Source organism: Chionomys nivalis, chromosome 5 (assembly GCF_950005125.1).
Source record: "Chionomys nivalis chromosome 5, mChiNiv1.1, whole genome shotgun sequence".
NCBI classification, from domain to species: Eukaryota; Metazoa; Chordata; class Mammalia; order Rodentia; family Cricetidae; genus Chionomys; species Chionomys nivalis.
This window is the reverse complement of record NC_080090.1, coordinates 20,233,966-20,247,256: the sequence shown is the minus strand read 5'-3', so window position 1 is coordinate 20,247,256 and position 13,291 is coordinate 20,233,966. Positions and strand designations below refer to the sequence as shown.

Genomic DNA, 13,291 nt, shown 5'->3' with positions numbered 1-13,291 from the left:
CCACTTATGAGTGAATACATACCATGTTTGTCTTTCTGGGTCTGTGCTACCTCGCTAAAGATGATTTTTTTCTAATTCTATCCATTTACCAGTAAATTTCATGATGTCATATTATTTTTTTTACAGCTGAGTAAATACTCCATTGTGTAAATGTACCACGTTGTTTTTATCTTTTCTTCTCTTAAGGGTCATCTGGGTTGTTTCCAGTTTCTTTCTATTATGAATATTGCTACTATGAACATAGTTGAGCAAGTTTCCTTGTGGTATGATTGAGCATCCTTTGGGTACATTCCCAAGTCCACTCCCTTCTAAAATCTGAAAAGCTCTCATTTCTATGTCTAGAGAAACAGACCCAGGCACACCAGAACTCAGAGCAAGCCTACATTCCTGGACACTTTCCATCCTTTGTTTCTTCCACTGTTACTGATATTCCTGCCACTGTGGCCACAGCATCCAGCAGAAACTATTTAAGGGTAGACACACTTACTTTGGCTCACAATTCTGGAGATTTCAGTCTGTTGCTTCTCCGCCTCATGTGCTTTGGAAGAACTTCATAGGGATGGAAAATCAGTGGAGGACAGTTGTTCGCTTCATGACTGATCAAGAAGTAGAGAAGAGAATACAGGAAAAGGATAGAGCTAAATAGAATTTCCAAGAACATGCCTTCTTTGAACTGCTTCCTCAAACTAGACCCAGCCTCCTACCTTTTACCACCCTACAACACACACACACACACACACACACACAGACAAACTCACACGGAACCAGATTATAAATCCATTGAGAGATTGATTCACTGACGAGTTAGAGCTCTAGTTGTCTCTAGAAACACTTTGTTCTCACAGACACCAGAGAAATGCTTTATTAGGTTAGGCATTTGTTAGCCGATCATGTTGGTAATCAAAACTTACCATAATACTCTATTTTACAACTTTAGTTTCAACTAAGACAGACTCCCATAGGTTTTTAACAAAGAGGCAGAGTACAAAAAGATCAAACTTGCTTGCTTTGAATAAAGCCTGTCCCTGGGTCAATTTCCACTGTCCCACTTCCGCTGTTCTTCATTTCTTGTTTTGTTGATGGTCTATTTTCCTCTATAGGATTTAATGTGTTATGACAACTAAATCTCAAACTCTCAACAATATCTGGTTATGTTTGAGAATAACTAAAGAAATAACGACGGCATATGAAAAGTTACCGTTGTCTGCATTTTACTATAGTATCCCTGGCCTAAAACTCTAAAGGAGTTCTATGGTTTTCTTAAGGTTTGGGGCAAAAGGGTCCTTTCTGACTTTATAGATTTATAACATCTACAGAGGTATCATAGAGAGATGGTGAGGGATAACCATTGTTCCAAACCTTGCTTCAGACATGAGCAGAATGACTGAATGAGTAAAACAATACTTCTTTGTTGTCACTCATATAACGTAGGAATAAGAATAATTTCTCCAAAAAAAGAAAAGAATATTTCTTATGATATTATTAAATGAACAACATAATATGAAAAAATGCTTGTAGAGTGTGAAACATAGTATGGATAATAAGGGTTTAAAAATTGTCATTAACATAGGATATATTTGTATTATATATTGTTAATATGAACATACATGTTAATTATTACTATTCATGTGATTGTTTTTTATTACCTTCTCTCCAATAAAGCTCTGCCAGCAGTCACAGTGCTTGAATTTTTAAGAGGTTCCTTTCTTATTCCACAGGTGAAGGAACTGTGTGCCAAAGCGGACAAGCTGATGATTTCCCATCCTGCAGATGCAGCTCAGATCCAGCAGATGAAAGTGGAGCTGGTCTCCAACTGGGAACGCATCCGTGCCTTGGCCACTAACAGATATGCAAAGCTGAAGGCTTCTTATGGGTCAGAAATTGCACATCTTCTACTTCTTCCAGGGAGTCCCAAAGCAGAAAAGGGTTGAAAGGACTCTCAGTTAACCTGCATGCTCTGTAGAGGCAAAGGAAATTTTAATTTGCCAAAGGAAGCCCTTTTGCAAACTGGTATAATACACAGTATCAAACATCCCCTCAATATCACCCTTTATCTTTCCTGTCTGGGTAGTTGTAAGATTTTATAAAGTAGCCTATAAAACTGGAAAGATCTTGACTCCAGCAAAAGTTGTAAATAAAGTTTCAAGCTAAAGAGTCAAAATGACCCCAGAATTGTATCCTGACTACCAGCTAAAAGTTTTAAAAATCTGTGATAAGAAGGCTTAAATTTAGCATTTAATTATCAGAGATAGTAATCCAACCATCAGGAGATAGAATATAGTATTCAAGTTATCATTATGGTTTACAACCAAATGATGAATATTTAACTTTTTGAATAGATAACGATCTTACAAGTTTTCTTGATTAGTAGAATAAATATTAGCTAAGATACTTTTGAGGAAAAACCAACTCTATTTACACTGATACTTGCATAATAGGTATCTATTTTCTGACTGCATCATGAGATTTTACTCTGAGGTACATGTGACCTTAAGGTGACAGAATTGTAACCCACACAAGGATACACCTACTTTAGGATCTACCACCCTGTGTAGAAATGCTTCATAACCTACTCCAGAGAAGGGAAAGGAAACACATAATATTAGAACAAGGTGAAACTTACATGCCATTGGTTATGCCACCCATAATTTTTGATCATAGTCCTTTCAAATCAGGCATCCACTTCCTGTTTTTTATGCTATTTTTCTCACAGATACCATCGGTTCCTATCTGACTATGATGAGCTCTCAGGATGGATGAAGGAAAAGACTGCTCTGATCAATGCTGATGAGCTGCCCACAGATGTAGCCAGCGGTGAAGCTCTACTAGCCAGACACAACCAGCATAAGGTAAGGATCTAAGGCTTCCTTAGTAGGAGAAAGGATAGTGGGATTTTGTTCAACATTGAGAAATCCTGGCAGTTTATTGCTGCATTTGGGACATTCTGTTTTGCTACCACAGCATGAGATTGACTCCTATGATGACCGATTTCAATCCGCTGATGTGACTGGTCAAGATCTGCTAGATGGCAATCACGAAGCTTCTGAGGAAATTCGTGAGAAGGTAAACTGCTTACACACAGTTTCAATAATATATTCTGCCTTCATGTACCTTATGCTTATGTGGTAATCTCTCTTTGGGAAGGGGAAAGGAGACACCTAAGCCTGTTAATGCTGTCTGGAGTCCACCTAGTCCTTATCACATATGTATTGACTATGCTGAGTCACTTGAAATCCCGGAGCGATTGCTCTGCTTTGGGCATGACTTCATCAATTCTCTGACTTACACCTAATTTGAAACCTTTATACCATCTTACGTCATTGCTTTATTTTATAACATCTTCACACTCAATTCTAGATGGCAAATTTAGTGACGCATATTCTTTGATAATCGTTGGGTCTCCTACAATGCCTAGACCAGTGATATCATTTTTGCTCTCCTCTATACAACCTCAAATTAAGCTGATTTTTCAACACTGATGAGGATCATCAAATGTCCACCTATTTTAGCCACTCCATTTTTCTTCAAAGTGCAAAGTATAACCCAAGTGTTCATGTCCTGACAATATAATTTTCTTATGGTCTAATGTAATTTTTTCATTTTATGATTTTTTTTATATTTTTTAAACAATCATATTTTACATACCAATCCCAGTTACCGCTCCCTCCTGTCGTGTCTGCTCCCCCCATCTTTTCTCTACCCCATCCCACATCTACTCCTCATAGAGGGGGAGGTCTCCGGTGGAAAGTCAACAAAGTCTGTCACATCTCTTGAGGCAAGACCAAGCCCTCTCCCTCCATATCTAGGCTGAGCAATGTATCCCTCCATAGGGAATGCTATTCTTCATCTTCTTCATCTCTGATGCTGCTCATTAACTCTGCAAATTTCTTAGTACAGCAGTCTTTATACTCCCTGTACTCCCTAGCTCTCCCTATCTGAATTAATACCTTCTTTTGTTTTAACCATATAAAGCATGATACATCTCTTTTATGACATTTATCCTCTTCTTTCTATACTGCACTCATTTGCTTGAATCTTGGGACCTTGAAAAAGTAGCTTACTTCTTACTCACTTTTGAAGTTTTCTAATGGTATTGCATTTATTAACTGCTCAGTAAAAGAAGGATAAAATGTATTAGTTAATTTTATCTGATACAGCATCCCTTCCTTTCTTAAGATGACAAGACTAGCCAATGACTGGGCCGCCCTGCTGGAACTGTGGGACAAGTGTCAGCATCAGTACCGTCAGTCCCTGGATTTCCACCTGTTCTACCGAGACAGTGAACAAGTGGATAGTTGGATGAGCAGACAGGAGGTAACAGGAGGCACTGGATCTATCTTCAGAAATCACTTCTTCCATTCTTTATCTACCTCTTTGACCACTATTAGCACCCTCAAAGTCATTTTTGAGTACAAAGTTTTCTCAGGAACCGGAGGATGATCCGTGGCAAAAAGTGAGCAAGCTGTCTAAGATTGCTGCTCCAATCCTATTTCATGTGCAAAGGTGTAGAAAATATTTTAGTACAAGCTGGGTATAGTGGGCACACATGTGAAGGCATAAATCACAAACAATCCCACACCAGTTTGGAATTATGATTAATAAAATGGTTATTTATTTAAAGGGAAAAAACTTACAGATCACCCTCCCAGAAAACAGCCCTCTGCATGATCAGGAAAGGAGTCTAGTAGCCGGAAGCAAGAGAGGAGAGAACTCGCCCACCACCGCTGTTTTTTAAAGCAAATGAGACCACGCCCAAGTGGGCTGGTATCTTAAAGGCTATTGGCTGAAGGAGCAAAAGGAGTTCCTGCAGCACACACGCAATCCCAACCCTCAGGATGCTGAGTATGCAGGAGAATCAGAAGTTTAAAAGCAGTCTGTTCTACCTAGTGACACTATCTCAAAAGCTCCATTTAAGTATGTGGCACAGAGATTTTTGACTATAGTTAAAGAAAAATAAAATAATTATCAAATTGGTTCAGGCTCAGGAAGAAAAGTTTGTAAGTCAGACAGTGTGAATGAACAACTTCTTAGAGGAAGAAATTAATCTTCTTGAGGTAGTTTTGAGAACTCTGAATAACATTTAGTTAGTTGAGAGAATTTCATGTAAATAGACTCAGAGATAAAGGTGAGAAAGTTGCATGCAAGTATTAAAAGATGATGAGTCTAAGTTCAGTGTATTTGAGGTTAATTTCTGCATAATATTCTTATCTGTGCTAATTCTCAGCTAACTCTCCAGTTCCCTAGACTCCTTCCTTTGTCCTTGTCTCTGAGAAGTTCCAAGAAGAAAGGGTCTTGCCAATAAGGAAATCTGAGAAGTGTCTTTCTGTCTTCTACAGGCCTTCCTGGAAAATGAGGACCTGGGGAACTCAGTGGGCAGTGTAGATGCTCTTCTTGAGAAGCATGATGACTTCGAAGAAGCATTCGTTGCCCAGGAAGAAAAGATTATAGTAAGTAATGGTTGTGGTTGCACATCTGTTTCCTATTTACACATACTGTTTCTGTACATGCCTCTAAACAGAATCACTGTTGTGACTACAGGACCTAACATCAGGGATATTCCTTGCAAATTGCCACCCCTTTCTTTGTTATTGATAATATCTGCTTACATGTCTTCAAACACTATGCTTATAATGTAAAAGTGAAAACCAAATCAAGATTTATCTTTTGAAAAAACAGGGGGAGGATATCTGAAGAAATAATAATAATACCCATTTTATCATTAAATGTCTTGATCTACAAAGTATATTTAGAAAGGGGTTTCAAGGTGATAGCATATCATTTCTTCTAATGGAGTACATAGCTTGTATTATTTATTTTGACATATAAATAAAAACTGTAGGTCTATTTTTAATATACAATCTACATTTAAATGTTTAAAATGTGTTTTTTTCTTTTCAATATATTTTAATGTACTTTCCTCTTGGAAAGTTTATGTGTTCAATCATATTCATTTTTCCCAAAGGAATAATTTGTTACAATATATTTTAATTTTTTATTTTTATCTAATGCTATTATAAATTTTCTGTGGAACCTATGTTTTAATATTGTATAAAATTTATCAACATAGGAGAAGGAATTCAAGAGCATGATGAAATACACTATCTATTTTTAATTGTTTCTTAGGGTAGTATACATATAGAAGCACACACTATATATATATATGTATATATGTATATATATATATAATATATATATATTGTATATATACCATCACCAACACTGGCACAGAAAACAATAGTTGAATTATAAGTCTTCTGATTTTCCCCTATTAATATCACACATGAGGTGACACTTTATTAATTCATGTACTTGTTGTAGGTATTCACTGGTAAAAAGTTGCCTATAGAGTAATTTATTTTCTTGTTTTATCATGTTATATAGTTTCCTATCCCAATTAATAAATTCATTCTGAGATTTAGCAGACTGAGGGACTGATGAATGAATATGGATAAAATTTTATTTCATCACTTCTTGTCTCCTTATCCCAATGTAACAATAAACAGAGATGTAGCTACAGAAGAATATAAGATTACGGGATGGAGGCCAGGCAGTTGTGGTGCACACCTTTAATCCCAGCACTCAGGAGGCAGAGGCAGGCGGATCTCTGGGAGTTCGAGGCCAGCCTGGTCTACAAGAGCTAGTTCCAGGACAGGCTCCAAAGCTACAGAGAAACCCTGTCTTGAAAAACCAAAAAAAAAAGATTATGGGATAGGATAGATAGAAGTGCTGGTAAGAAAATGATATTGGCTCTATCCTTGGGAGTACTTCTGTATTTACTTACAGTGATGTCTGAATTCATGTACTGTAACATAAACTGGTAAAATTACAGTGCAGAAAAAATTATCATCAAGCCCAAGTATACATTTGCAAGTACAGATGTATCAGAATTCACCACTAAGATCCAGGCCTTCTGGCTGTAAGACTGTTGGACTTACTCATTGGTATTCTTTATCTTAAAGGGATACTCAAACTGGGGTCACTCACTTAGGTGTTGCTGAGGAAAAGTCATTGTATTCTTTTTCCAGACCTTGGATGAGACTGCAACGAAGCTTATTGACAATGACCACTATGATTCTGAGAACATTGCTACTATTCGTGATGGGGTATGCCCAAGGCCCAGAGCCTTTGTCTGTCTGTCCTTCTCTGATGCTGCGATGAAACGGTGACAAAAAGCAACTTGGGGGAGGAAAGGGTTTATTTGGTTTTCAAGTTACAATACACCGGAAAGGGAAGCCAAGGTAGGAACCTGGAGGCAGGAACAGAAGCAGAGATCATTGGGGAATGCTTCTTACTCACCTACTCTTTATGGCTTGCTCAGCCCACTTATTTACAGCACTGAAGATCACTTGACCAAGGGTGGCCCTGCCTACAATAGGCACATGAATTATTAATCAAGAAAATGTCTTTACAAATATGCCCACAGGGTCAGTCTTATAGAGGTAATTCCTAAATTTTGAACTTCCCAGATGACACTAATGACTCTAGTTTGTACAAACTGACCAAAACTAGCAATATTTTGCTTGGGCACTGGGATCCGGAAAAGCTTTGAGGGAAAGATAGTCAGGGTGGGCAATAATCTCACGTATCTATATATGCTTTTGTTGACTGTGAGCTTGTCACAGATTAAAGGGTGTGTGTGTGTGTGTGTGTGTGTGTGTGTGTGTGTGTGTATGTCTGTGTGTTTTACAGCTGCTGGCCAGGCGTGACGCTCTGCGTGAAAGGGCTGCCACTCGACGAAAATTGCTGGAAGATTCCCTGCTTCTCCAGCAACTGTACCAAGACTCGGATGACCTAAAGACCTGGATAAATAAGAAGAAAAAGTTGGCTGATGATGAAGATTACAAGGTAGGGAGATTTGTTCAACCTTGTTTATACATATTGACAGTTTGTTCCATAGATTGTAGGTTAGAGCCAAAGGCAACTGACTTTTCATTTACAAATGACAAACAGATCTTGAAAAAAAGTGATGGCTCCCTAGAAATGTACACTTATGGTGTGGGAGGTCCTTCTGTCTATGTGTTGTTTTTATTGGTTAATGAATAAAGAACCTGCTTTGGGCCTACAGCAGAGCTATAGGGGATCAGAGCTAGGTAGGGGAAAACTAAACAGAATTCTGGGAGAAAGAAGGGTGATCAGAGAGACACCATGTAGCCCCGCCAGAGACAGATGCTGGAACTTTAGCCGGTAAACCACAGCCACATGGCCATATACAGATTAATAGAAATGCATTGAATTAATATGTAAGAGTTAGCCAATAAGAAGCTGGAGCTAATAGGCTAAGCAGTGATTTAATTAATGCAGTTTCTGTGTGATTATTTTGGGGGTCTGGGTGGCCAGGAAATGAACAAGCGATCAAACAGCCTCCTTCAACACACTTAGATAAAACCCAAAGGTCAGGATTCTGGTTTTTCTCATACCCTATTTCTTTCTCTTTTCTCAACTGGACCTCCTTCTAGTGTCCTTAACAGGATGAGGGATAGGGATGCTTCTTACTTCGATGCTCATAGTTCCTCTAGCATACCTTCTGCTTCTCTCCATACTTCTCTCATTTGTGATAATTTAAGATAAAGTCAGCTCAGAAGTAACTTAAGCATTTGGGTAATGTAGACTTATGACCTCAGCTCTATGACTAGAAGGAATGAATCCTTTATTGCATGAATGAAGAAGACAGCTTCTGAACTGGAATGTGTCCAAAGATAGCTAGTTTTGTAGAGCATGTTACCACAAAGATTGAAAGCGTTTGGACTCTCAAGTGCAACCTGGGCTTGAAATTTTGACCTGTAGTCTTAGTTTCTGTGACTGTGAAAGTTTCTGGGGAATCTTTGGGCTGCTAATTTCTCTTAGAATTGTGCCATGTATGCTTTCGCTCACATATGTAATAATATAAGCTATTAAATAACTTTTATTGAATTTGTTCTTTGACAATTCATAGATGGATAAAATGCATTTTCTTTATTTTATTATTATAACCTCCATCCTCCCTTATCTTTCTCCCACCACTATTAGTCCACCTCTTTCCCCTACAAACTCCTTTTCTACATTTGTAAAATTTTTTGTTGTTGTTTTGTGTTTGTGAGTTTGGTTTGAGGTTTATGTTCCTTAGGGGTGTGTGTGTGTACATATACGTGCACATGCACACTCATGGAGACATGAGCCACTGAGTTTATTAACCTGGATCATCTGTGTGAACATGGATTTGGAACTATGTATTCATTGGAGACTAGTGAACTCCTCACTAGATGAACTACTGAAGACAATAAATAATCTCCCCCAGGATCCATCAGTAGCCAATAGTTAAACAGTGAAGGGTAATGCCCCATATGTTCCTGCTGATCTGTGACTGATTGTTGATTGGCTCTGTTTAATGCAGCCCCATTACAATCAGTCACACTTTCTGTCAGATCATGGCTGTATTGGTTGTGTCATGCCCAGCATTTCACAGCCCCTCTCCCTATCCTTCAGTTCATATATTCTTTTTACTCTCTCTTTTGAGATGGTCCCTGAGCCTTATAGGCAGTTTAAGGCTAAGCTCTCAAAATTTATTTGTTATCCACATCTTCAATAACTATCTATATCTACATTCACCATCATTTATTGCACAGATATGCTTCTCTGATTAAGGCTGGGAGTAACGTTTGTCTACAGGTATAAACATAAGTATATATACATATATGTATGTTTAATGTATATTTATGTCAAGACAGTTTGACACCATAACAATTTACAATAATACTAAATATACACCTAGGGACTGAGACTTCCTCTGCCACGAGCATTTGATTAGCTTTACAGCACCAAATGTGAGTTCCTTTTGGGAAAACAATCTTCAGGTCTAAACAGAGAGTAGTTGTTTACCCCTACGGCAGTCCTCCCTCTAGTTCACTATTAGGAACATTTATCTTGCAGGTTAGTGTTATTTGTAGTGGGATTCACAGCTGAATAAGACCATCGATGCCTTCTATCTATTAGCCTGATTGGTACCTTCTGGTGCAGTGAAAAATGGTGAACATGGAGATAATCTTCCAGTTCAGTTCCACCTTGATTTTTATAGCATCTCGTCATCTAGTTCTGGTTTTCCCTCCTTCCTCAAGCAATGATATCCTTGATTTTCTTGTCTTTTCTCAGGATGTGCAGAACTTGAAGAGCCGGGTTCAGAAGCAATTGGACTTTGAAGAGGAACTGGCAGCTAATAGGATTATGCTCAATGACCTGGAGAAAACCGGCCAGGAGATGATTGAGAATGGTCACTACGCCTCTGATGCTGTGGCTGCTCGCATAAATGAGGTTGCCAACCTCTGGAAGGAGTTGTTGGAGGCAACAGCACAAAAAGGTTAGAAACAAAGGTTTGGATAAAAGATAATTAAATTCTTAAACTATAAAATCTACTAATTCTGTCCTTACCTTGTTATTTGGTGAACTGTTTGAAATGGGACCCTATCCATTTGCTTCCCTGTGTCATGTGATTATCAACATTTAAAATCTAGTCTAAATATATCACATTATATATTTAATTTTTTAAATGCTTCCTTTATTTAAATTGGAGTTTTGTTGTCATTGAAACTTCTTTTTTTTTCATTCAATTTTCTCCTAGATTTTTTTCTTACATAAATGTTGAAATATTGAAAGCCACAAATTCAGTATTGGCTTTGTATCTAACCCTAGTATACTAGAGTTATTTTTAACATATTTTGATTATATAAACTAGACTATAAATGGGTCATAATATAAAATGTTAAAATGGACATTAAGAGTTTAAAAATGAAAAGATTATTGGTATCACACCCAATGGTTCTATGTATTTTGTTCTTATAGAGTTTAATAAAATGCTTCTTTTTGCCTATGAAAACTGATCAGAACCTATTATAAGTTTTTAAATACATATCTCTCACCTATTTTTATCTTGCCTCTTACATTTGGAAATTAAGCTTTTGTCTGTCAGTAATTTTTACAAGTGATGTTTTCTCTGTTGGTATGTTATTGGTACTTTTTGACTCTCATCTGAAGACAGGATTTTGACCTGGGTACAGAAAAGGGTATAGAAGAAATCATATTGATTTTTGCGGATGTCATCCTGATTAAGGGAAAAATATAATCTTCCTTAATAATAAGATGTCATGGCTACTTCTTACAGTGGAAGACATAATAATTGCTTTGAAGAATAATAATGCAGACAGCTCCAAGGTAATAGAATAAAGAATTGGCCAAACATAATGGGAATCACCAATGTATTCTAGAAAATAAAATGATGAACCATTGTGTGTGATGAAAGATATTCACTAATTACAAGGCCAGCCATACTACAAACAACCTCAGAATTTCACACATATCAGCTCCATGACTGAGCAAATGTGATGTCTGAATTTAAATCTCATCCAAAGAATGGTCTGTACACTGTTTACCAAATGGTACTTGAAAATACTCAAAAGAGTTGACAACTAGCAAGTAGAACTACATTCACCAGAGAATGTAACTTATCGTTTGTGTTTTGTTAGCAAGTCTGTATTTAAAACCAAATACCACCAGAATTCCAACATATGATGGCTTCTTCTATAGTGCAATGTGAGATGGTTCTCTTATTTTTCTCTTTGGAATATCCAAATATATTCCTCATTAAGCTGAGGGATGGGTATTACATTGTGCAGAGAAAAAGCCTTAGTTTTCTGTGTCTTCCACCCGATGCCCTCTCCTAGGGACCGAGCTGTATGAAGCTAACCAGCTTCTGCAGTTTGATAACAATGCAGAAGACTTGAAGAAGTGGCTAGAGGACATGGAGTGGCAAGTTACCTCTGAGGATTACGGGAAAGGCCTGGCAGATGTGCAGAATCTCCTGAGGAAACACAGCCGTCTTGAGTCAGCTGTGGCCGCTCGTCAGGTTTGTTTTTAGCTTTCTGCTAATTGTAGAAAACCGAACATATACTCAGCAGATATTTATAATCTGTAATTATTAGTTTTCCTATTAAGTGATCAGGAAACCAAAGGATATTTTTCAAAATTTAGTTGGCAAACTGCCTCTCCCCAGCACCTCGCAAGTCCTCTCATTCTTCTGAGCAAGTCATACTGGAAACTGATGACTAGCGTAAACAATTATTAACTCTTCTAAATATCACACCACTCTCTCAGTCTAGAATCCTAGGATGTTTTAGACAACCTTGACATCTACTTTGCATTTGCTCACTTGTAGCTCATTTCATATTACTCTGTATCAATACTATCGCACGTAGTGTAAGAGCTTCCTATACTGGTATTCTGCATCCATGCAATCTTACCAGTCCTTATAAAAAAATATCACAGGGAAAATTAAAGCAATGGGGCCCCTGCTTTTCAGCACATGGGAATCTCATCTAATTCTTAACAAATTATATAATTTCCTAACACACATTGTTTTCTCCATCAGAATCAAGTGGATACCCTCACAGACATGGCTGCACATTTTGAAGAAATAGGTCATCCCGACTCTGGGAACATACGTGGAAGGCAGGAGTCCTTGGTGACCCGCTTTGAAGCTCTGAAAGAGCCGCTGGCCACCAGGAAGAAGAAACTCATAGACCTACTCAAGTTACAGCAGATTTGCAGGGATTCAGAAGATGAGGAGGCTTGGATCCAGGAGACTGAGCCCTCAGCAGCTTCCACCCAACTCGGTCAGTGCTGCATCATCAGACCGAGCAGGGAGGAAAGGACCAAGGTCTCCAGGTTGAGAGAACAAGATCCAACAGTGAGGGAAATAGGAGTTTCTTCTTGGTTCTTCCACACCAGACTCATGAAATTTTGTTCTGACTTCTGTCATGCTTTAATACTTAAAAATTGTGTCAACAAATTTGCCTTATAAGATAGCCATGAACCATGGCATGAACTTGGTCCTTTAGGAAAATCTGGAGTGCTTAGCTTTCTAAAGATTGAGCTAAAAATTATTTGTTGATACTTTTTTGCTGAGAAGTAATGATTAGTGCTTGAAGTAGTGAATTATTTGTCTGGGTTATTGGTGATCCTTTAAGAACTATGTGACCTACCACAAAGATTCAAAAGTGAAATATAACTGTACAATTGTTTTATACTTTAGAACTTATTAATTCATAAGTGTAACTTCCAGGATAGTTGCCTTGATGTACAAGAAAAGCACGCACAAATATTACACAACTTTATCAGATGTACTGAGAGCTTCAATGAAAGGCCATAGAGAGATCTGTCTACAAAACCTTTAGAAATAGCATGGAGAGTGTCTTGAGAGTAGCTTAGTGCCAACTACAGGAAAGAGAGTCTGGAAATTAGAGGGTTTAAGCATGTTGAGTATGCA

At 37.8% G+C, this 13,291-nt stretch overlaps 1 protein-coding gene across 1 annotated transcript in view; it reads left to right on the top strand.

Annotated features, from left to right (window-relative positions):
• Spta1 (spectrin alpha, erythrocytic 1) overlaps positions 1 to 13,291 on the top strand; it is a 71,891-nt gene that overhangs the window by 9,678 nt on the left and 48,922 nt on the right. The window contains exons 8-17 of the mRNA XM_057769928.1: positions 1,719 to 1,873; positions 2,714 to 2,849; positions 2,962 to 3,063; positions 4,177 to 4,314; positions 5,337 to 5,447; positions 7,026 to 7,103; positions 7,690 to 7,845; positions 10,126 to 10,330; positions 11,691 to 11,872; positions 12,395 to 12,638. Of these exons, the coding sequence (XP_057625911.1) occupies positions 1,719 to 1,873; positions 2,714 to 2,849; positions 2,962 to 3,063; positions 4,177 to 4,314; positions 5,337 to 5,447; positions 7,026 to 7,103; positions 7,690 to 7,845; positions 10,126 to 10,330; positions 11,691 to 11,872; positions 12,395 to 12,638 (1,507 nt within the window). The remainder of the gene's footprint in view (positions 1 to 1,718; positions 1,874 to 2,713; positions 2,850 to 2,961; positions 3,064 to 4,176; positions 4,315 to 5,336; positions 5,448 to 7,025; positions 7,104 to 7,689; positions 7,846 to 10,125; positions 10,331 to 11,690; positions 11,873 to 12,394; positions 12,639 to 13,291) is intronic.